We start from the raw sequence: 21,335 nt of genomic DNA, 5'->3' as shown, positions 1-21,335 counted from the left end.
GTGACCTCGGGGGGGGGGGGGTCCTCGTCCCACCTTTCCTAAAGGAGGGGAGAAAATCCCCTTGTGCTACTGCCCGCCCTGTAATTTGGGGCAGGGGGCAGCCTCGCGGCACCGAGGACGCTGCTCCCCTGCGGCACAGCCACCAGCAGCAGCAGCGTGTTTGTGGGAAAACCCAGCGGGGCCACAGGATGGGTATTTGGACCCCCTTTTCCTTCGGAGATTCAGCTCCAAATGGCTACGGGGGGGTGCCAAAGGTGCCCCAAGCCGCAGCCCAGCACGGCTCTGAAGTATTTATATCTATCCGAGGGAAAGGCATCCCCCTGGTGTGGTTGGGAGCCGCCGGCCACTGGCTTCCCAGGCGAGGGGGGGAGATGGCCGCCTTTGTAAACCCCTTAACAAGGTGGCTTTGTCTCCCCGTTTAACAAGAAGCGCCCTTGCTCCTTCCCCGGGAGTTTCCCAACGCCGGCGCGGGGGTCCCTGAAAGCCAGCTTTATGCTGCCGGGGGTGGGGGGTGGCGGGGATCAGAGGGACGCGGGGGGCCCCTTCTGCGCCCCCGTGACAAAAGGCTGCCCCGGGGGGACAGGGCGTCAAAGCTCAGCTGGCTGCGGGGAGACAAGGGACCCACAGAGGAGCTGCCGCGCGAGGCCGGTGTCCATCTGGTCACTCGATCGTGGCGGGCAGGGGGGGACCCTCGGATCTGTGTCCCCCCTCCCCCGGGGAAGGGCGGTGGGAGAGGGGCTGGGAAGGGACAGGTAGGTTTTGTAGGTTTTGTTGGCTGCCGGTAATAGGATCCGCGGCCGTTGGTGCCTTCCTGCCCTCGCTTCAGCAGGTGGGAGTGGGGAGGTGAGGGCTGGAAACCGAGACCTGTCCCAGCCCTGCGCACGGCTCTTTTTGGGGGACGTTTCCCCTCAGCAATGGGCTTGGAGAAACCTTGGGGTGTCCCCTGAAGCGCCCCCAAATGGAGCAGGGCACGTGCCCAGGAGCAGGGACCAGCTGGGGAGCGATGCTCGGCTGCGGGGGGCACCTTGCTCCTTGCACCCGTCCCCGTGCCAGCATCTGGGCTCCCCAGCCTCCCCTCCCCGGGGGTCTCCACTCAATTTGGGAGCACTCTCCCCTTCCTCATCCCACCGGCAAGTGTCCCCTCGAACCCCCCCTACCCGGCCATCTGCCTCCGTGCCCCCAGCCCCGCTCACATTTACGGGCAGGCGTTAAAGCCGCGGCTCAGCGCCAGGGTCAGCGTGTCACGGCGGCCCCTCATCGATTTGTTTTACCTCCCCTTGGCGAAAGCACTTTGGCCTCAGCCCCTCGGCATCGCGTGGGGCATCCCCAGGCCCCCAGCACTCCCCTTGCCCACCCTGGTCCCCCCACACCACCCGTAGGGGCCGCCAGCTGAGCCGCTGCTCCCTGACCCCCCCCTCGCACCCAGCGCCTCGCCCGGGGTCCTTTTGAGATCGATATTTCCGTCAGCCCCCTCCGGGTGCAGGGGCTGGGCCCCTGCTTGTTTGCATGATGCTGTGGCTGGTTTAGTGCTTGCCCCCCACCCCCCTCTGGCCACGGCTTTCAGCTCAGACGGGGATTTTTGGGGTCTCCTTACTCCAGCCTGTGGTTCCCAGTGAGACGTGTCCGGGTGCCAGAAGGGGGACGGGAGGGGAAAAGGCTCCTCGTGCCGTGGAGCAGGGAGAAATGTGGTGATGGGGCCGTGGTTCCAAGCATGAGGCTGCAGGGAAAGCTGGGGCTGGGTGAGAAATTTGGTGTTTCAACCATTTTATTGGGGCCAGGGGTTGGGTGCTCGGACAGGACGCACGCGTTGGCTCGGTGTCCCCAGGCGGTGGCCTTGGGCAGGGCCACCAGTTCTGGGACGAGGTCCCCGTTCTCACATCCCCGGCTGGGAACCGAGGCAGAGAAAACGGTGACGGCCACAGTGGCCCCACTAAATGCCCGGTGTCCCTGCCCAGCCTCGTCCCCCGCTGTCACCTCCATCCTTGGCACAAGTCCCCGGGGCTGCCCGCGGGCCGCGCACGCGCCGGGCGGCCCGAGGAGAGAGCGGGGCTGTGGGCAGCTCTGCCTTTTGCTTTCAGCCTCTCCCTCTCGCTATTTATCGGTGACTTTTGTCCTTGGCCAGCTTAGCGGCTGAAAGGGGCTGTATTATATCACACGTAGGCAGCTCCTGGGGGGGAGAGGGCCGCGCTTTCTGCTGGAACAAAGCGCGGGTTGGCTAATTCCCCTCTCCTCCCGCAGCACCCGGGTCCCATCTGGTTGACACAGTTTGCTCCAGTGTCTCCTGCTATTAAGCCCCCGCTTGCCTGTTTGAATCGCTCGCGCTCCCCGCGCGCTCGTCCCCCTCCTCCTCCCCCCCGTTTTTGTTTTTTTTTTTTTTTTTCCTCGTTTTATTTTTCATTTTCCCCAAAGCCGGGCAGAACTTGCTTAATAGAGTGATGTCAGATGTGTGCAAACCAGACCAATAAAACCTAATGCATCCCCCCCTTTGTCTGCCGGCCTCTCCAGCGCCTAACATTTTCCACTCAGAAAGCCACTTAAAACACATCAGCAACAATCCCTCACAAAACAGCCACTTGTTGGCTAATTGTACCGAGTAACTGCGTGCGCTGCAGCTCGCTCTCCTGCCGGGGAGGCTCGGATGCTGCCGGAGCACCGGGCTCCCTGCAGGGCAGGGGGTGTCCGAAGCCCCCAGCATCCCCGGGATCAGCCCCGTGGGCTCAGCTCCTTTCCCATAGGGGAAGGGGTTTGGGATGGGGGTTTTCTATCTGCTGTGTCCGTGGCCAGGTCCCAGGGGGCTGCCCAAGGGATGGGAGCGCAGCGGAGCAGGGCTCAGCTTGGAGTCCCCCTGCGTGTGCCAGCAGGATGGGCAAGCAGAGCTCTGCCTTGTCCCAGCTCCTTCCCCCAGCAGCAAATAGGGCAGGGACGCTGCAGGGGGATCGGTGAAGAGGTGAGGGGAGAGCTGGGACCTTGCAGGGCTGCGGAGTTCCTGCCCGGTGCGTGAGATCCTGGGGTGACGGAGCTGGATGTTAGAGAGATGCTCAGTGCCGGGATGGAGGTGGAGGGGCTTGACCCTTTGCCTAATGAAGCATCCAAAAATCTCTCCCCAGGGATCCTTTTGGGCCCATCCTGGTGGTGGGATGGGGGGGAGAGCGGATTGCCAGGTGTTTAATCTGTCCCTTGTATCCCCGGGGGAGAGAGCGTGCCTCTGCCCCTGTCCTCTGCGTCACAGCATCCTCCAGCAAGCCTGCTTTTCCCTCGGAGCTGCAAGACAAGCTCAGGGACTAGCATTTCTTTTCCTGCCAGGAAACTTTGGCAGCGTTTCCTGCTGCCACCCCCTCGGCATCCCCTGCGGCTGGTGGCACAGCCCCTGGCCACCGTTTTGGGCAGGCAGCCCGGAGCCCCCCGGGGGGGCACAGAGCTGCGGAGCACACCTGCCCCGGCTCACCTGCACGCTTAAATGTCACCCGGGCACAGCAGCACGGGGAACCTGGCCAGGACGGGGAACCCAGCCAGGACAGAGAACCCAGCCAGGATGGGGAACCTGGCCAGGATGTGCTCTGCCTTTTTCCTTTCCCCACGGGGAGCCACATCACAGTCAGCTCTGCCTTGCTTTGGTACCCGAGCTGAGCCCTGCCACCTGCCAGCAGCCACCAAACGATGGGGAGGGACCCGCAGGCTGCCACCCGCTCCCCAAATCCTTCGTTTGTGTCCTCCGGGATGCAGGGACCTGGCGCCCTGCAGCGGGGTGGTGGTGGGGGCCCCATCGGTTGCACACCTGGGCAGCGAGCGGGTGGCGGGGGAAGAAGGGGTTAAGCAGAGGCGGCAGAAATCAGAGGATTACAGGTTTGTTGCCGGACTGTCCCATCTGTCACCAGCACAAAGACAAGCCCCGGCTGGGGCTGGGCTGTCAGTGAGGAGCCCACCACTACATTAGGACTCCATTAGGGGAGGCTGGCGGTGGGAAATGGCAGCTGTCAGGGCGCTATCATCTCTCCTGTAATTCCTCGCGCTCACTTCTCCGCTGCACTTAAATAGCAGGTCTACCTACTGGGCCAATTTGGCGTTTTCATCCTCCTGCTGCTTCTCCTCGGTCTTTAAAGCTGCAGCTTGGCCAGGCCCTCGTCCTGATGGCACCGCGGCCGGTGGCGGTGCCACCCCTGCAGCCCAGCTGTCTGCAGACCCACACACGTGCTGGGCTGGGACTCACTGCCTCCAGGCCTCACCAAATCCTTGCTTTGGTGGATTTCTTGCGGTGGGTTAGCAAAATGTGCTGGTGGCACGAGGCAGTGCCCTTGGTGCGTCCTTTCCTGCGCACCCAGAGCTGGTCTGCACCCAGCAAGCTGAGCTGGGCACCGGGTCCAGCGACCACGGGCTGTGCTGGAGCAAGGTTTTTCCTCCACCAACCAAACCTGCCCGGCCTTCCAGCACCCAGCAGAGTCCCGTGGGTTGCTGTGGTCATTCCCACTTGGTGTGCTAAGTTTCCCCAGCCGCATGTGCTCCTGTGACGCGTCGCACCCTGGGGAACACCACCACGATAATAAAATGTCCTTGTGGGACAAGGGGGCCTGGAAGCTCCCACAGGGAGCATCTGCTCCAGGAGGAGCCTCAGGGAAGGAGCTCAGCATGGGGGGGACCCTCTCCATCCCCTCCTGGCTGGGGGGGCATGTCCCCTGCCCTGCCCTGGCCACGGTTCTGGCCGGAGCCATCGGTCCCTGCGGAGCCTCCTGTTCCTGCGGGGATCCAAGCAAACACTTCTGCTGGGAAGTGCGCTGCAGTGGTGCTCGAAATAAATAACTAATTTCTCCCTACATGATCTCAAGGAGCAGGAGAGGCGTGAATAGCAGGGCCCGGTGTCGGGCTGACTGGACTCCCCGGTGCGGTAATTCAGAGGATGACAAACATAAGCCAAAGAAAAATGTTGAAAAATGGGCACTTCCCGCAGCCCTGAGCAAAGGAGCTATTGCAGGGTTTGGAAATAACGAAGGCAAAAAGAGGGAGAGGGAGGAATTTTCTCATTGAGACCAAGTGAAGTGCCAAACAAGCTGCTATTATGGTGGCTTTGAGAGGCACAGGGAGGGGGTGTCGGGGGAAGGAGAGGAGGGAGAGGTGGGGGGAGATCGAAGGGGGAGAGGGCTGGAGGAAAGGAGCAGGGTGGGAAACGGGGCGAGAGCGAGGGAGAGAATGAGGGGGACACGAGGAGCAAAAGGTGTGAGGTGACGGGTGGGAGATGGGGAGAGGAACAAGTTGGGTGATGGTGGCAGGGCCACCATGCTCAGCACCCCGTCCCTCACCCCACGTCCCCTGCATCCAGCCCCCATCCCGGTCCCTGGCCACCTCCCACCCCCGCACCCACCAGCACCAAAAAGAAAAAAAAAAGAAAAAGAAAAAAAAAGAGAGAGATGGAAAGAAGGAAAACAAAATATCTACAGTTGTCGAGACAAGGGGAGAAAAATAGAGGCAAACATCCATAATTTTCTCTGTGGGGCTTTGCAGTAATTGAGCCATTTGGATAAAAATAAAGGCAGCAGGCCCTTTAGGTAAGAGGAGCTTTTGCAATCCAAGAAGCCTGAATTATGCGCCTTGTATCACTTGAAATCCCCCACCCCATCACCCCCCTCCGCCTCCCACACGCGACACCAAACCACTTTCCCTTTTCTTCTTCTTGTGTGTGTTTTTTTTTTTTCTCCTCTCCTTTTTTAAGTACCCTGTCAAACGTCGTCCGATGAGAAGAGAATTTCAGCTGTCACAACTAATTTCAGTGTGTGTGCGTGTGTGAAGGTGTGTGTGTCTTCGGAGTGGGGACAGCGGGGGGAGAAGGATGATGGAGGCGTAGAATCACTCCTTTCTTTTTCCTTTTTTTTTTTTTTTTTTTTCTCAAAAGGAAGATTTACATCAAAAATTTGTTTCTGGGAGTGTTTAAGGCCTGTAATTTCCTCCTTTTCAATGGCTGTCTGATGTCTTCTTACCGCCTCGCCTGGCTCCATCTTACTCCCTTCTGTGGCCCCATCTGCTGTAGGGGCTCAGCTGCACCCTCCTGGCACCCTCACAGCTGGGGTGAGCTGAGGCAGCCCCCGAGGCACCCACCCCCCTTGCTGGGTGCTGGTATTGCCAAAACCTGTCTCCCAGAGCCAGTCCTGAGCAGGGCAGCCAGCTTTGGAGTAGTTTTCCTATGAAACAGCCCCCCGTGATGCAGAGTAGTGGCCCAGAGGAGCAGACCAGTGCCTGCTCCAAGTGGGACAGTGATGGGCTGGAACCCGGCCCCAAATGGTGCCTGAAGTTGGGGGAGCTGGGCTTGTGTCTCAGATGCTCCTTGGAGCTGATGCTCTGCTCCCTGGGAAAACCACGCTGCATCTTCTACCTGGCCTTGGCCTCTTTGCTTGCCCCACGCTCCCCAACTCTGCTCCCGGGCCAGGCCTGCCTGCATGCAAGAAAGGGAGAAGCAAAGCCCTGGGTGCTCTCTGGAGTGGCTGGAGAAATTGCTTTCATCGTGGCTGGAAGGTGTTGGTGACGCTGGGGTGATGCAGACACACACATCTGGTTGTTTTAAATCCAACCCCATCAAGTCATGCTCCTGTTCCCAAAATAAATGCTCATCTTGCATAAGAATAAGAACTGCAGTGATCCGAGAAGAGAAAATGTTGGTACTCAGGTGAGAACCACCTTGGAGGGACACCAGGTGGTTTCGTCAGCCCCAGTGATTTCTCCCTACTGGTGCGGGCAGCCGGGGAGGAGAAACACGGCACTTGCATCATTTGGGTCATGGTTTGAGTCTTGAATTTAATGCTCTGGCCTGGCAGCTTTGGGAAACCAGCCCTGGGATGAGTTGGATGTACCTGGAGCACTGTGCTCAGCTCACGGCCTGCAGCAGTGGAGATGTTGGGGTGGGTGCAGAGGCCATGGGGATGCTGAGGGCTTGGGGCACCTCTCGTGAGGAGACAGCTGAGGGGGCTGGGGGCGTTCAGCCTGGAGAAGGTGCCGGGGGGACCTCGTGGTGGCCTTCCAGTGCCTACAGGGGGCTGCAGGAAAGCTGGGGAGGGTCTCCTGGTCAGTGACAGGACAAGGGGGATGGCTTTAAACAACCCAAGGGCTGGTTTAGGTGGCACAAGGAAGGAATCATGTGGTGTGGGTGGCATGGGGTGCCAGGGTGGCTGTGGGTGCCCCATTTCTGGAAGCCCCCAAAGACAAGGCTCTGGGCAGATGGCATGGGGGGAGGCGTTGTGCCCTGGGGGGTGGCTGGTGGGTGATCCGTGAGCTGCCCCCAGCCCAGCCCATGCCATGGGTGGCTCTGTGGGGGCTCTGTGGGGTCTCTGTGGGTTTGTGGTGGCTCTGTTGCACTGTGGGGCTCTGTGGGTGGGTGGGGAGCTCTGTGGGGGCTCTTTGGGGGACTCCACGGGGGCTCTGTGGGTTTGTGGAGGCTCTGTGGTGGCTCTGTGGGGGCTCCGTGGGACTGTTGGGACTCTGTGGGGGCTCTGTGTGGTCCCTGTGGGGTCTCTGTGGGACTGTTGGGGCTCTGTGGGGTCTCGTTGGGGTCTCTGTGTGTTTGTGGTGTCTCTGTTGCACTGTTGGGGCTCAGTGGGGTCTCTGTGGGTGGGTGGGTGGCTCTGTAGGGGCTCTCTGGGGGACTCTGTGGGTTTGTGGTAGCTCTGTTGCACTGTTGGGTCTCTGTTGGGTCTCTGTGGGGTCTCTGTGGGGTCTCTGCGGGACTGTCAGGGCTTTGTGGGGCATCTGTGGGGTCTCTGTGGGTAGGTGGGTGGCCCTGTGGGGGCTCTTTGGGGGTCTCTGTGGGTTTGTGGTGGCTCTGTGGGACTGTTGGGTCTCTGTGGGAGCTCTTTGGGGTCTCTGTGTGTTTGTGGTGTCTCTGTTACACTGTGGGGTCTCAGTGCGGGCTCTGTGGCTCGGTGTCCCCGAGGGGCCCGCAGGCTGCTCCTTGCACCACCCCCGTCCCGCTGCACACACGGGGACACGGCCCCGCTCCTCGGCACGCGGTGCCTACAACCGGGACCGTGAGCGGGACCAGCACCGGCCCCGTTCCCGGTCCCATCCCTGCTCCCCCCCCCCCATCCCATCCCCATCCCCGCTTCCCCGCCCCTCTCCCGCCCCGGTTCCCGCCCCACTTCCGCCGGAAGCGGGGGGCTCTTTCCCTTTCCGGGTGCGGGTCCCCGGGCGGGACGGCGCGGCGGCGGCGGCGGTGGAGGAGGAGGAGGAGGAGGAGAGGAGGAAGGAGGCGGCAGCGGGGCTCGGGCCATGGCGGAGCTGGCGCAGGGGCAGAGCCCGGCCCCCGTGGGGATCAAGGCCGAGGGGTTCGCCGATGCCCTGCACCGGGTCCGGCAGGTAACCGACGGGCTTGGGGGCGGCCCCGGGGTCGGGGCAGGGCCCGCTCCGGGACACCCGGGGGTGGCACCGGGCCCCTCAGTGTGGTACTAGGCCTCTTATCGTGACACCGAGCCCTCTATCGTGACAGCAGGCCCCTCACCGTGACACCGAGTCCCCCCTGGGTGACACCAGGCCCCTCACCGTGGCCCCGGGTCCTCCCCTCCTCGTGTCCCAGCCCCGCCGCTGCCCCCCCCAGGGTGCCTTAAGGGGCCCTCACGAGGGTTTTTGGTCATAAGGGGGCTTTGGGTTAGCCCCCAAGGCCCGCTGCAGGGTCTGGTTCCTCTCTACGTGGAGGGAGAGGTGAGGGGTGTCCCAAGCAGGCACAGGGGTGAGATGGCAGCTCAAAGTATGAGAGGTGAGATGGGATTTAACTGGCAGCCTTCTGCAGGGCTTGGGGTGTCCCAGCCTCACACCCCAGGTCTGGCGTCCCGCCTGCGCTGTGCTCTGGGGAAAGAGGCTTCAGAAGCAAGCGGCTGCTGCTGTCCCTGCTGCTCGTGTTTCCAGGGTGGGAGCAAGGTGGGACACGGCTCCATGCTGCCAGCAGTACCAGCACACCGGCTTTATTCCTTCCAGTGTTACAGGCCAGGCAGGGAAACTCGCCTTCTGTTTCCCAGGCTCGCTTTTCTCATTGAGCTGAGAAACTTTGAAGGAGCTAAGGCGGACCCTAGGAGCTCCTGAAGGGATCTGAGCGGCGTACCGTCGCTCGCGGCTCGCTGGTGAATCAGTGTGGCAGCAAAGCCTGTTCTGCACCATCTGCAGCAAGCGTACAGAGGCGCTGGCTGCTCTAGAGGAGCACCCTGCGCCTTCCCAGAAGAGCTCACGAGCCAGTTCGCCCTTCATCTGCTTGTTTCTGCCTTAGAAGTACCACAGGAGGCGAGCTTTGTGCTAGCTGCCCCCCAGGTGAGGCCAGGTGTCGCTCCTCGGTGGCTCACAAAGCCCCGTGGCCTTGACGGCGTGCGATGTCTGAGAGCTGCGCTGTCTGCCCGGGGTTATCTGCTCCATGTAGTTCAATCGAGAGGGGTTGCAGCTGTGTTTGCCTTGACCTGGTCGCCTGTAACCGAAGGCCTCCCCTCGCAAAAACATCCCAGGGTATCTGATGATATTACTGCGGGCTCGCCGTTGAATAATCTGGCGATGACCGATGTGCGAGGAGATCATCAGTTCCTCGCTGGTCAGTTGTGATGTGTTGAAAGCTTTCCGTGAGTGTGTTGGAAGCGTCACAGCACGCAGCATTTGTCTGATGGGTACCAGGTTGAGTGGGACGCCTCTGCTCAACTAACTCAGGGCTATCCAAAAATCGGTGGCAATACCTGTTGCGTTTGTAGGGTGGGCTGGGGAGCCTCACGTTGATGCACGAAGGAGGTGGAATATCAAAGAATTCTGTAACTTAGCCCTGCTCGTTTACTCCGATTTTGCTATTCCAAAATTCTTTATATTTGAAAGAATACATTGGGTTTCCCTGAGCGTGTGACATCGGTCTGAGCTGAAATCTGTCAAAATGTCCAGAGCTGCCAATTGTGGGCATAGCAGCCCATCTTCCACGCTAGAGACAAGTGTGGTGAGAAATGTGCTCTCTGCACTCATTCTGGGAGCCCAGTGCCTATGTTTTTGTGCAGCGAGTTGTCTGCTGCCTCTTGAATGTTCGTTTTTTGTTAGTATTTGGGGGATGAGAGTGGGATTTGGGGAGTGCTCAGCAGAGAGAGGTTCACCTGGCTACCCTGGCAGGCTGCGATGAGACTCGCTGAAAATCAGGTGGGCTGTAGAGGCAGGTACACCTAGCCTTTCTCTGAATTTGGTGGCAGAGCTTTCACTGACCACATTTAATGCTGTAGCGTGCTGGACCCATCCTGATTTGCTACACAGAGGTCAGCTTTTACGCCTGGCCTGTGCTGTAGCCTTTTCTGAATATTGTTTCTGCTGTAAGCAGGGAGAGGGCAGGAGAAAAACACGGCAGTCTCAGTTCTTGCTTCCTGTGTTGGCCCGGCATCCCTGCCTTGACATTTGAACTCTCCCAAAGTTTAATTTTGCACTGAAGGCTGGTAATGAAACTGGCTCAATTCAGCTCTCGTGAGAGCCATTACCCAAACCTTGAGCTGTGGTTTCCTCTGCTTAGTTATTAATAGCTAAATAATTCAAGGCAAGGAAGACTTCCCTGATCAATCACGGTGACTGCTCTCAAGCACACCGGGACCTGAGCTAACACGAGAGTAAGAAATCTGTAGCACCGCCGGAGGAAATGACTCACGTTGCTTTCGAAGGACTTGGTTGGAGGTTTTTTTTCTTGGGGGGTGTGTGTGTGTACTCCTCAATATATGAGGCGTATCTAAAAGGGCTTCTCCAGGTGAATGCTGAAGGTCTGAGCCGGGCTCTGCTGCAGCTTCTGCAGCACGGCTCTGGTGAGCGGATGATGTTTGGGTTGTAGGTGTGAGCGATCTGCACGCAGAGGCACAGGCTGCCTCGGTGGCATTTGGGGCAGGAGAAAGGATGTCTGCTCTCCTTCTGAGTAAAAAACAATAAGCAGAGCTGCCAGGACTCCGGATAAAAATGGATTTCTCTTGGACCGTCCTCGGGCCTTGTTCTCAGTGGCAGAGCTTGGCTCTTACCTTCTCCTCTCCCTCGTGGCAGACTCGTTCCCTGTACAGTGTGTGCCCTTCCAGCACCTGGTGATTCCCTCTTCCTACCTGTGGCATTCCTGTAACCTCCCGTACGTTCTCTGCACCCGAATTTCCAAGAATGATGTGAAGAGGAGAGTCTGCAGCTTGGCAGCCCGTACGTAGCGAGGTGGCTTAGGTACCTCGAAAGGGAGTGAACGTCCTCAGGCCTCCCGAGAGCCAACGGGCCGTGTGTTTAAAAGGCCTTCCTGGTGGCAGGCTCCAACTTCTGATTTCCACAGGGAGAGAGGGACCTTGAGACTTACTCCAAAAGGGCAGAGAGAAAAGTACTTTTTCAGGTCATCCTCGAAGCTTTAGATCTTTGCAATTAGGAAAACCAACTGTGGGATGCACCTTAAATGGCTGGGGGTGGTTTTGCTGCTTCCTCCAGAGCTTTGGGGGAACTGCTACCATGCAAGTGAGTGTTCTGTCTGCATGGGAAGGGTGGCAGAGGCACTGACGGGTCTGATGCCAGCGCCTTGTTGTTTTCTATCCTGCTAACATCTCAAATTGGTGTCTTTCCTGCTTGCTGTTCTTTTGCAGGACAGCAGGGAGAGGTCTTTCCCAGAAGCGAGGCCCTTTTGAGAGCTGACTTCTGCAGACACTGGTGCTCGAGTCCCGTTGTGCCTAGCCGAGAAGTTCCATATCTAAAAGTGTTTGGGTATTGCACCACTTCTAAAGGGTGGTGAAGGTATAGGAGGACAGAGAAGTAAGGTATTAGGAAAATATGTATGCCTCAGGCAAATCTTGTTTATTTAGTTATTCTTGGCTTTACAATTGCAGTTTTGTAGTCGAGCCTTATGTTGTGTCCTTTAAAGTGCTCGTTGGAGAGCTTTAATGTGAGGGGATTCAGTGCAGAAACGGGTCTGGGGTAGAGATGCTTTTTCCAGCGTATTTCAGAGCTCAGTGAAATGGATGAGCTGGGTTAAAAAAAAAAAAAAAAAAAAAGCCTGACATGCAGAGGGACAAAAGCTGTGGCTAGCAGTACGGCACTCAAGGTCATCTGCTCAGATAAGGGCTAGGTCTGCTTACTTTTGCTCTGTTCTAACTTCTGTGCTTATCTCCCCGCTGAACCTGTAGTGGAAACGGAGGTTCCCATTGTAGGTCAGACCTAAGAAGTTTAAAAAATAAAGATTTTAACGGCTGTGTCTGCTGTGGAAGCTTAACTCTTGGTTTTGCGGGGTGTTTTTCCTGCTGGAGGGAGGCGGCGTGTCGTCTGCGTGTAATCCCATGGCAGCTGGGAGGCTTTGGAGATAAGGGTGCAAGTTTCAATAAAGGAAGAAAAAAAACAAAACATCCCAAAAGCTGATAGTGTGAAAATTGCATCGCCTCTCTTATTCTGTCCTCTAACTTTGAGGCTTCTGTGCTGGGGAGATAATTGTGCGCTAAGCACGAGCAGGGATTTATAAAGCTCGGAGCCAAAAGCCTTCTGTGGTGCTGGTGATGTTTGCTCACACCTTCATAATGCCAGCTTCCTTCTCTAGGCCAATTCCTGCTATCCACAAAGTTTTTTCCTACCCCGTGTGTGTGCGGTGAGTGATTTCAGTTCCAAACTCTCGGCTCGCCACTTCCACATCTTATAATTTTTATTTTTTTTTTTTGAGTAAATAACCACTAGCAGAAAGATCTCACAAAGGGCACTCTACAATCAAATGTTCCAAAATAAGCCCGGGTGTGTTACAGCTGACCACAATTCCTCTTGGTGTGTGTTTGGATTGGATGTTGTGGTGTTAAAGCTGTCAATGGACGGCTACAAAATGCGTTTTTAAGTCTTTTTCAGCACTGAAGTAGTCAGGAGACACCTGTGCTCTTTGTACCTTCACTAAAATCCTCTGCATCCCAAACATGATGGGGAAGCCTGTGGGTAAGGGGCTGCCACTCTAAAATGAGGTTATGACCGAACAGTTCGTCCTTTTTGGGGGCTAGCTCAGTCCAACTGGGGGTTTCATGGTCTGGTGTTGTGTTTTCAGTTGTTCGTCCAAAAACCAGTCAAAATCCTGTGGGGAAAAGTGGCAGGATTTTATCCTCGGGCTGCTGGCACTTCTGATCCAACGAAGTTGCTGCCTTTCTAAAAGAGGACAGGAAGGAATGGTCAGAATGAGAAAATGGTCAAAACTTGGAGCCCTTTTCCTGCGAGGCATTGAAGGGAATGTTTTCTATTCTCTTTCTAAAAGCAGTGCCCTCAATCTTCCGAGGTTATTTCAAACAGCGTTTTTTCCCTACCCTGTGGTTCTGCATCCCGGGCAGTTGTTTATTCCTCTGCAGCAGTTGATGGTGTCAACAACCAGAGTTACTGCGGATGTCTTTCTGTTGCAATAAAACTTAAATTTTAGAGCCACCTTTAGTTATATTTCTCGTTTGCCCTTGCCTTCGTTTAAAGCACATCTGTGTAAAATGCTCTTTTTCCATCTATTCCTTCTGCTGCTTCTCCGGTGAAATCTCAGCTGTAATAGAGTGTGATCAGACTCCAGGCACACATTATATCTGGTGATTTTCTTTTTTGCTGGGAAAGGCAGCAAAAGCAGTAGAATACACAGAATATGTATATTTTTTTCCTGCAGATAGTTTGTTCTGCACTTGCTTGCTCTAGCAAAGCCCTTTACGTGTGCCAGGGTGCCTCGAAGGCTGCAGAAGCTCAGAGCAGCCCTGAAGTCCTGCACCTATATGGCTTCTAGACCTGGCTGGGGGAGCAGGTGACAGCTTGATCCTGGTGTGTCCCACGTGTCAGAGACGAGCTCAGCTTTCACTCTTACTGAGTGCGAGCCTCTCACCTGTTTTATTTGCTCACCCCAGTGCCCTCACTGTGATGCCAGAGCATCTCTTCTTTCCTCTGTGTCCTCCTGGTGTCCCAGCTCCCCCGGGAATGGCTGGTGCTCCTCTGAGGGCTGGGAGCAGAGGCGCAGGCAGACACAGCCACTCAAGCATTAACTGCTGCAGGAAACTGCAGCTAATTCTGGGCTAACGGCTTGCCCAGTGGCTTATTCTTCGTGCAGTGAGCTCAGGCTGAGCCAGGCCCTCAGTGAGGAGTTCCCAGCCCCGTCCTTGTGCTGTGTATCTTCACATTCCTCCCCTTCCCCTCCCCTCACCCCCACTGATGCCCACGTCTGCGTTTCTGGGGCTCTGGATGTGCGCAGATACAGCAGGAGCCTGTGTCCTCCTACACGGCGGTGGCTTCCCCGGGACAGAGCCGGGGAGCTCGCTCAGCTCTTTGCTGGATTCAGCTCCTCAGCTGAACAGACAAACAAATCTGAATATAATATCGCAGGCAGTAAATACGTACTCGTGACCAGGAAGAGGAGCCGGGCGAACGTGATCTTAATTAAACAAATAGCCAAAGCAAAAGGAAGGCTGGTTACTGTACAAATAAAGTGCTGCTTGCTTAGGGCTTGTTATAAAGCCACCTATACAGAAAAGAGCTGGGAGAAGATTGCTCTGGGGTAAAGGCTTTGTTGGGAGAAAGAACGGGTAGCTCTGGTGGCTGAAACTGCAGATGCACTAACTGTATTTTTCTCCTCTGTTTTTTTTACAGATTGCTGCTAAAATCGGAGATATTCCTCACTTGAATAATTCTACAACACTCGTGGACCCTTCGGTCTATGGTTATGGAGTGCAGAAGCGGCCCCTGGATGATGGAGGTAAGCGGGCTCTGCTGAGAAAAAATCAATGCTGCTTGTGCTCAGAAATGTTACGCACGACTCCCCGTGCTGTTTGGTCTTGCGTAGCGCGGGGCTCCTGGGCATTGGTATTCCTGATTTGAGGCCGTTCTTTTCTTAGCTCCTGAATTTGGGGTTTAGCCATCTAACTCTGCAGTTTAAATCTTGTTCCGTGGTGGCCTGAGGAGGGGAGGGGGCTGCTTGGAACCCGCGTGCACAGTACCAGGTGTGTGCAAGCAAGCTGGCCTTCCCTGGCAAGCCTTGTTTTCTGAGAGCTGGCAGTGCCTAGGGGCAGTTACACATGTTTCATCCCATGGGTAGCAGTGGGCATAGCACAGCAGATGAATGGCTGTTGAGTTCTGATTGTTTTGCCTTGTTATGTGAATTTTAAGGAGAAATGGTACGGGTGTAAGTGGATTTGGGCTGGAAGGAAACTTCCTATAGGAGGTGTGACTTTTCTCGTGGTTATTCTTTGAGAATTCTTAAATCTCTGAAGCATTAACACTGGTTACAACCAAAGAATAATTTACTGGGTAAATCTGGCAAATGTATTGAGTTGTATGAATTGTTACACTTCTAAAATAAATAGTTTCTTGATGTTGGGAACAAGAACTTTTTTTTTTTTCTTTACAAATCTAATGTGTGCTGTTACAAGGAAAGTGTTTGTATCTGTGCTGCTGTATATATAGAATTCACCTTTTCCTGTGGCTGGTTATCCCCCAAAATGTGTCCATGTCGTCCTTGTCTGGTGTTTTAACTCAGCTGTCCAGTTCTGCAGGTTGATTCCTTCCTGCAGAGACATTTAGGAGAAGTGTAAAGCTTTTTCCCAGCACTTCATTTTGAAAGTTGGTTGTTTTTTTTTTGTTTTCTGTCTGACACAAAGCTGCACGAGGCAGGGGCTGAAAACACTGCACGTCTGCTGCTCGTGCCGAAAAGCGTGCTGGAGCACGGGCAGACCTTCCTTTCATGTGGAGCCTCTGGCTGGCTGGCATCACTGCTGTCTGAACCTATGCCACGACCCACTTTGTTCTCTGGCGTTGGCTCTGTTTGAGCAGGAGGCTGCTGCTTGCTCGGTTTGGTGTCGTAGGAAGGAGTGGGTTGGTTTGTGTGAGCCCCTGCCCCTCGTCTCTCGAGCTGGAGCATCGCCGTGTTTGCGAGAAGCCGGAGGCCTCGTGTTGTTGTTTCGTGCTGGTTTCGGTGTGGGAAGGTGCTTGGCTGTCAGGCGATGAACCGTGAAACTCGCTGGTTTTTTTTTGTGATCAGGCAGATGTGTTTAGTGTGGTTTGAATTGCTAGGCTAGAGCGACTGCAAAGAAATGGCTTGCAAACATGTCCTGGCCTCTTCTTCCTTTCCAGCTCTCCTTAGAGCAGTGCTCGGAGAATGTCTGATTGTGGACATCACTTCAAATGATGTCATCTTACGGTGCTCCTTCCATTCCAGAAACACTGTTGCAGCAGGAGGCGTGAATAGGGCCTATTTTGTCACTGCCTTCAATAATATTTGATTTTAGCATCAATTTGGAGAAGGCTGCACCACACGGGGCTGTCTGGGTGGCTCAGCTGAGTGGCTGCACCTGAAAAAGAAGAATCCACGTTGTCTTCTAGGAACTAGTTACCCAAAGCATTAGCCCTCCCTGTTGTTTCATTGTGTCAGCAGACTGAGCTTGAGAAACCTGACCTCTTAGCGAGGTGTCTTGGAGAATTTTTTAATAAATGAAGTAGCTGCAATGCCCAGTGGCGGGCGGGTTGGACTTTGTACTTCCACGCGTGAGCACTCTTACTTGCTGAACCCTGTTTGTGTTGACACAAACCATGTCAATACAGTTGCAGTTTGGGCCATAAATGCACCTTCCAGCTGGTTTCTTGCGCTGGGATAGGCGATCCCACGTAGCAGGTGGTGCTCTTGGAGCCCCATCCAGAGGGGCTGGGCTCTCGAGTGTTGGATTTGGGGTTCAGGGGATGCAAAGACCTACAAGTGCCCGCTCACCCTGTAGTTCAGCACTGGGCCCTGTTTGTAACGCGGTTCAAAGTAGCTCCAAGGTGTGTGTTTGCCCTTGGGTCCTTCGCGTGCATCTGTAAGCGGAGTAACTTTTCCCGCTGCCTGCCCCGAAATCTGATCCGTGAGATCTTAGGGGAGAGCTGAAATAATGGAAGTGGTATTTTAAGGGATTGGAATCTCACAGAGAAATCGGACTTGTCAGGGCAGGAGCGAGGGAAGTGTTTGTTCTTTTTGCTTTGGTCACCTTGGGTTTTATTTCTGAAGAAGCCTGGGAGGGTGCAGCCTGGCAGAGGAAGCCCTGAGCAGTGGGTGCTTCTCTCAGCATGTGTTCGTGGTACGATCCGTGCCTTACTCATGGGCTACCTGCTCTTGCTGCGAAGTCCTATAATGCAGCACTTGGGCTGTAGGCATCTGAAAGATGGCAATTCCTTTTAACGGGACACTTAAATTAGGAAAACATTTCCTATCGGGGTGATCTTCAGTCCTGCGAACAAGGGGAGTCAGGAGTGCGTGCCCACACTTCCCTACTTTTCCTGCTGTGAGCTATGCTTTGGGGATGCTGTCATTGAGAAGCGATTATTTGTCTTTATCATGCTCTAGAAATTTTATAGTGCAGGGACTGGGATACGTTCTGCTACCCTGGGTAGCTCGAAAGCAGGTCTGGTGGCGAGTCTCAGGATTGCTTACCTCTGTGCACTGTGTGGCTGTGCACGGTCCTCGCTGCTTCCTTACCCCCGTGTAGCTGATAGAAAAATTACTTCCGTTCCAAACGCTGCTGGAGAAATGGATTCAGAGAACATGGAAGTATTTAAGGTGACAAGAGAACCGTCTGTCTTCCAGGAAAATCTAATTCTGCCTGTCTGTTTTCGTAAACAGCTGCTGGCACGGCTGATTGATGTCAGCTTAGGAAGTGGCCTTAAGACAGGATGACAGCGTGCTGGGCGAAACAAATTCAGCTGCTTTTAGAGTATTTCCAGGAAAAAATAGTCTTGTCATAGTGCTGGGGACCAGAACATGTGAGTCCCTTTCGCATTTCCCTTAGCAGACGTTCACCCAAATCTGTGAGCTGCCGGGACTGGTGCTGGTGAGCTGGTCTAGATGAGGTTTGAGACTGATTGTTTTATCCTTGCTGCTTCAGGGTTGTTTCCAGAGAGTGGAAACAGTCATCGTGCAATTAGCAGGGAGGAGTTGGAGTCCTGCTAATGAGGTTGGAGGTGACAGGAGATGGGGTTGGCTCCGTGCTGCGGGGAGACCCCAGTGGCACCTCGCTCGGGGGCTGCTGCTGAGGATAGATCCCAGTTCATGGGACCCTACATGGATATCCTACAGGATAGATCCTCCTGTTCATGGCCAACAGCAGCTCCTGGCCTCCCTTCACGTGAACAGTCCATCAAATTACCAGCACAAATTAATAAGTTTATTTAACGTGAAACCCATCATTGAAGAAGCAGCCTCCCTTCCCTCCCCACCACTTCTCTCCACCCCTGCCTTCTCCAGGCTTTTGTGGTGCATCCAACACGACGTTGGTCTGTGTTAGTGCAACAGGACGTGATTGTAGGAGAGCCTCAGGGCTCGAGCATCACACGGTCCTGCTGTACAAACACAGCATTCGTTTGCTCTGACTTTGGTTTGATGGAAATACCTGTGGGCACGAGGAAATCTTGTCTCCTTGTCCTGCAGACAGAAGTTAGCAGCGATGCTCCTTGACCCATCAGTAGCAGTGGTGGGACCAGGACAGAAATTCAGGACTCTTGGCAAAAGGTTTAGTGTTGCAAAATGGCAGCTTCCTTCAAAACTGCAACTCTGCACATCACCATTATTAATAAGGAAATCTAATGGGAAAAATCTCTAAAGATTCACAGCAAGGGCAGGTAGGAAAATAAGTTTTGGCCACTTATTTAAAAAAAAAAAACAACACACCAGTATTTAATGATGAACAACAGCGTAATTAGTATCTTCATTGTAGCTTTCTAAAATTGACGATGATCCAATTCCAGTCTGAAAGCATGAAATAAAGCCCTTTTCCACTGCTTTCTGGGGGATGAGCTGCTCTGGTTTTGTTCTAGGCACGGCAATATTCTCCATGAGATTGTAAATTCCCATCATGCACGTAAATTTAGTGGGAGGCACTGCTCTGCTTTATGGGGTGGAAGAAAATCTGCATTTGTTTTGAGTATCTGTTAGGTACAATTCAGTTAAAGGTGAAGCCTAAAGACGAGCGAAGAGTTATCAACCAGCAGGTGCCATTAACAGGAAATTGTGCTTATTTTATTCAGCGTTTTTCCTTATTTGCAGTAAAATGACTGCAGTTACGGTTAAATTGGACTCAATAGATGTAAAAGGGGGAAATATCTACGTGGCTTGTCAGAGTTCAGTCCCCTCCCTGGCGCGAGGGAGGGAGGTGGTGGAGCTCAGCGCTGCCGCAGGCGTCTTCTGCCCCAGCCTCGCCTCTCTATCAGTCTCTGTGTTCCAGAGCAAAATGGGCACGGTAGAGAAGGAATCAAACTGCAGATTGTTGGGACCAGGAGCTCCGGCCATCCGTTTTCCTCCCAAAGGGAGAGAAATTGTATCTGACTTCAGGCAGATCCCTCCCGGTTGTCTCCGCCTGCTTTGCTTCCCGGCTCTTGGAGAGGTCTGTGGCACGTGGAGGGGATGCTCTTGTGCACGAGTTACTGTGGCTTAGCTGGTTTTTAACTGGTTTGTAGAAGAAGTGAATAAAGTCAGGGGGATATGGCTGGGGTGGTGAGCAGCTAACTGCTCGAAGCGAGCTGGGGGCTGCACGTTACCTACACCGACAGCGCTGCCTGCCCGGCTGGTGCCACTTCTGGTGCCCCTGCAGCTTTCCCCTTACAAGTTGTCTTTCCCAAGCGCAGGATCGTGTTACAAAGTGATGGCTCCTCCGTTCCTTGCATGAACTTCGGGGTTTGATTATAGGATGTGTATCCGTCTCATAATTTGTGGGCAGCGGCTGCAGCGTGAGAGGCAGGCAGGAGAGCTGGTGAGGTGAATGGCCATGCGAGGTGGATGTTTAAATACGGCCTCGTAGTGTTAAGACCCCTCTTTCGGGCATCTTGGGGTAATGAATGGCCTCATCCTGGCAAGGGCAATCCTGTACTACAGCTACAAGGCTTACCGCCTAGAGGAGAAATTACTCTGAGTGCTATTTGGGGCAAGATGGTGAGATACTGAATTAGTTTTACCATATTTGCTCAGCTCTGCAGTAGTAGCTTATCAGCCAGGGCAAATATTCCTCATTACATCACCCGCCTTTTTTGGCTGCGGCATCGACAGTTATCACATTAGGACTTTTTATATTCAGGGTGAGAATATGCAAAGACCAATCCGACGGAGTCAATAACGCAGCGGTTGCCTTATCGCTGAACTGGAGAGAGTAATAAAATACACGGGCTGCCAATATTTTGGTCCCGACCTATTATCGAGATATCGACACCCCACAGAAATACACTATTGACTCTCTCGGGTCTGTTTTATTCGAGGCAAAGTGTTTGGCCCCAAACTTTACGTACCGTGGTAGACGTCCGCTTCCGAACCCTGACAGCTGATTGCGGATTTGTTTCAGGTCAAAGAATGTGCAGGTTGCTGCAAGGTGGTTGGGAACAGCATCTTTATTATCACAGCTCACACGTTGCCGGCCAGTCCCATTTGTTTCTCTCTTTGTGCCCTCCAGGCATGCAATATAATCTGCAACTGGTTGTTAGGACCAAATGGTGGGTTTTTAGCGGGGTTGCTGCAGGCGCGGTCCTGCAGGAAGCCCAGCAGGGCATGTGTTCCCACTTGGCATGAGGCTGTCTAATGATATTTTTCCCCCATTAACGTTGGGAAGAAAGATCTAATCTGTGGGGGTAGGGGGAAAAAAAAAAGTCTGTTTGGGGGCTGTCAGCTGGGGAGATGAGCGCTCATCAGACGTGGACCACTGGCTAACATCGCAGATATGCCTGGAATGTGTGCGTTCAGGAAAATGTGTTTAAAAAAAAAATAAAATACAGTTTTGGTGCCATGAGGTTACTTAACAGATGTATTCCTTTAACAGGTCTCCGTGTAAGTGGGCTCCATGGAGCACAGATAAGAGATACAGAGAGAAGTATGTGCAAGCAATCCGTAATGCTTTTTGCCTAGACTAAAGCTCTGAATCTGCCCTGCTTTTATTTTAGCTTTTTTTAATACATACCAAGCTGCCTGAAAATTCTTTTCTCTCCCTTCAGCCGGTGTCATCCCCTCTCTTATTTTTTTTTTTTTTTTTTTTTTAACTACATTGGGTTTAAATGGGAAGGAGGGAGGTTTAGTTGGAGGGATTTGGATTTGGGCAGGCAGGATTTTCTCCCATGACTCTCAGCATGGGGAGACACAGATCAATTCCCTATCCTGTGTTCAGCTGGACACTGGGCTATGGTGTGTGTTGATCAAGAAATCCCCTCCTGTTTTGTACCACATAACGCATTCATTTCAGCCACTGAACCTAAATTACTGTTTTGCTTTTCTTTCTTTTTGATGAAATGGTAAGAACTCTTTTTTTCTATAGGGATGAAGTTAGTTTATCCGTGCTAATGCTTTGATTTTTTCTTTTCCTTTTTTCTCTCTCTGCCACAGTAGGTAACCAGTTAGGGGCCCTGGTACATCAAAGGTAAGCAGTGGGTTATGT

General features: G+C 54.1%; 1 protein-coding gene across 4 annotated transcripts in view; it reads left to right on the top strand.

Annotated features, from left to right (window-relative positions):
- Window positions 1–8,224: 8,224 nt before the first annotated feature.
- Window positions 8,225–21,335, top strand: part of FUBP3 (far upstream element binding protein 3) — a 38,607-nt gene continuing 25,496 nt past the window's right edge. The window contains exons 1-4 of one of the 4 annotated variants that reach the window (XM_084299183.1): window positions 8,225–8,331; window positions 14,554–14,659; window positions 20,727–20,777; window positions 21,287–21,317. In XM_084299183.1, coding sequence (XP_084155309.1) covers window positions 8,245–8,331; window positions 14,554–14,659; window positions 20,727–20,777; window positions 21,287–21,317 — 275 coding nt within the window. In that variant the 5' untranslated portion in view covers window positions 8,225–8,244. Of the gene's footprint in view, window positions 8,332–14,553; window positions 14,660–20,726; window positions 20,778–21,283; window positions 21,318–21,335 lie in introns of all 4 variants that reach the window. The other 3 variants (XM_084299182.1, XM_084299185.1, XM_084299184.1) reach the window with 3 other exon arrangements.

Source organism: Netta rufina (genome assembly GCF_964035555.1).
Source record: "Netta rufina genome assembly, chromosome: 20".
NCBI classification, from domain to species: Eukaryota; Metazoa; Chordata; class Aves; order Anseriformes; family Anatidae; genus Netta; species Netta rufina.
Note: the sequence above shows the minus strand (reverse complement) of the source record. Positions and strands in the feature narration are given on the sequence as shown.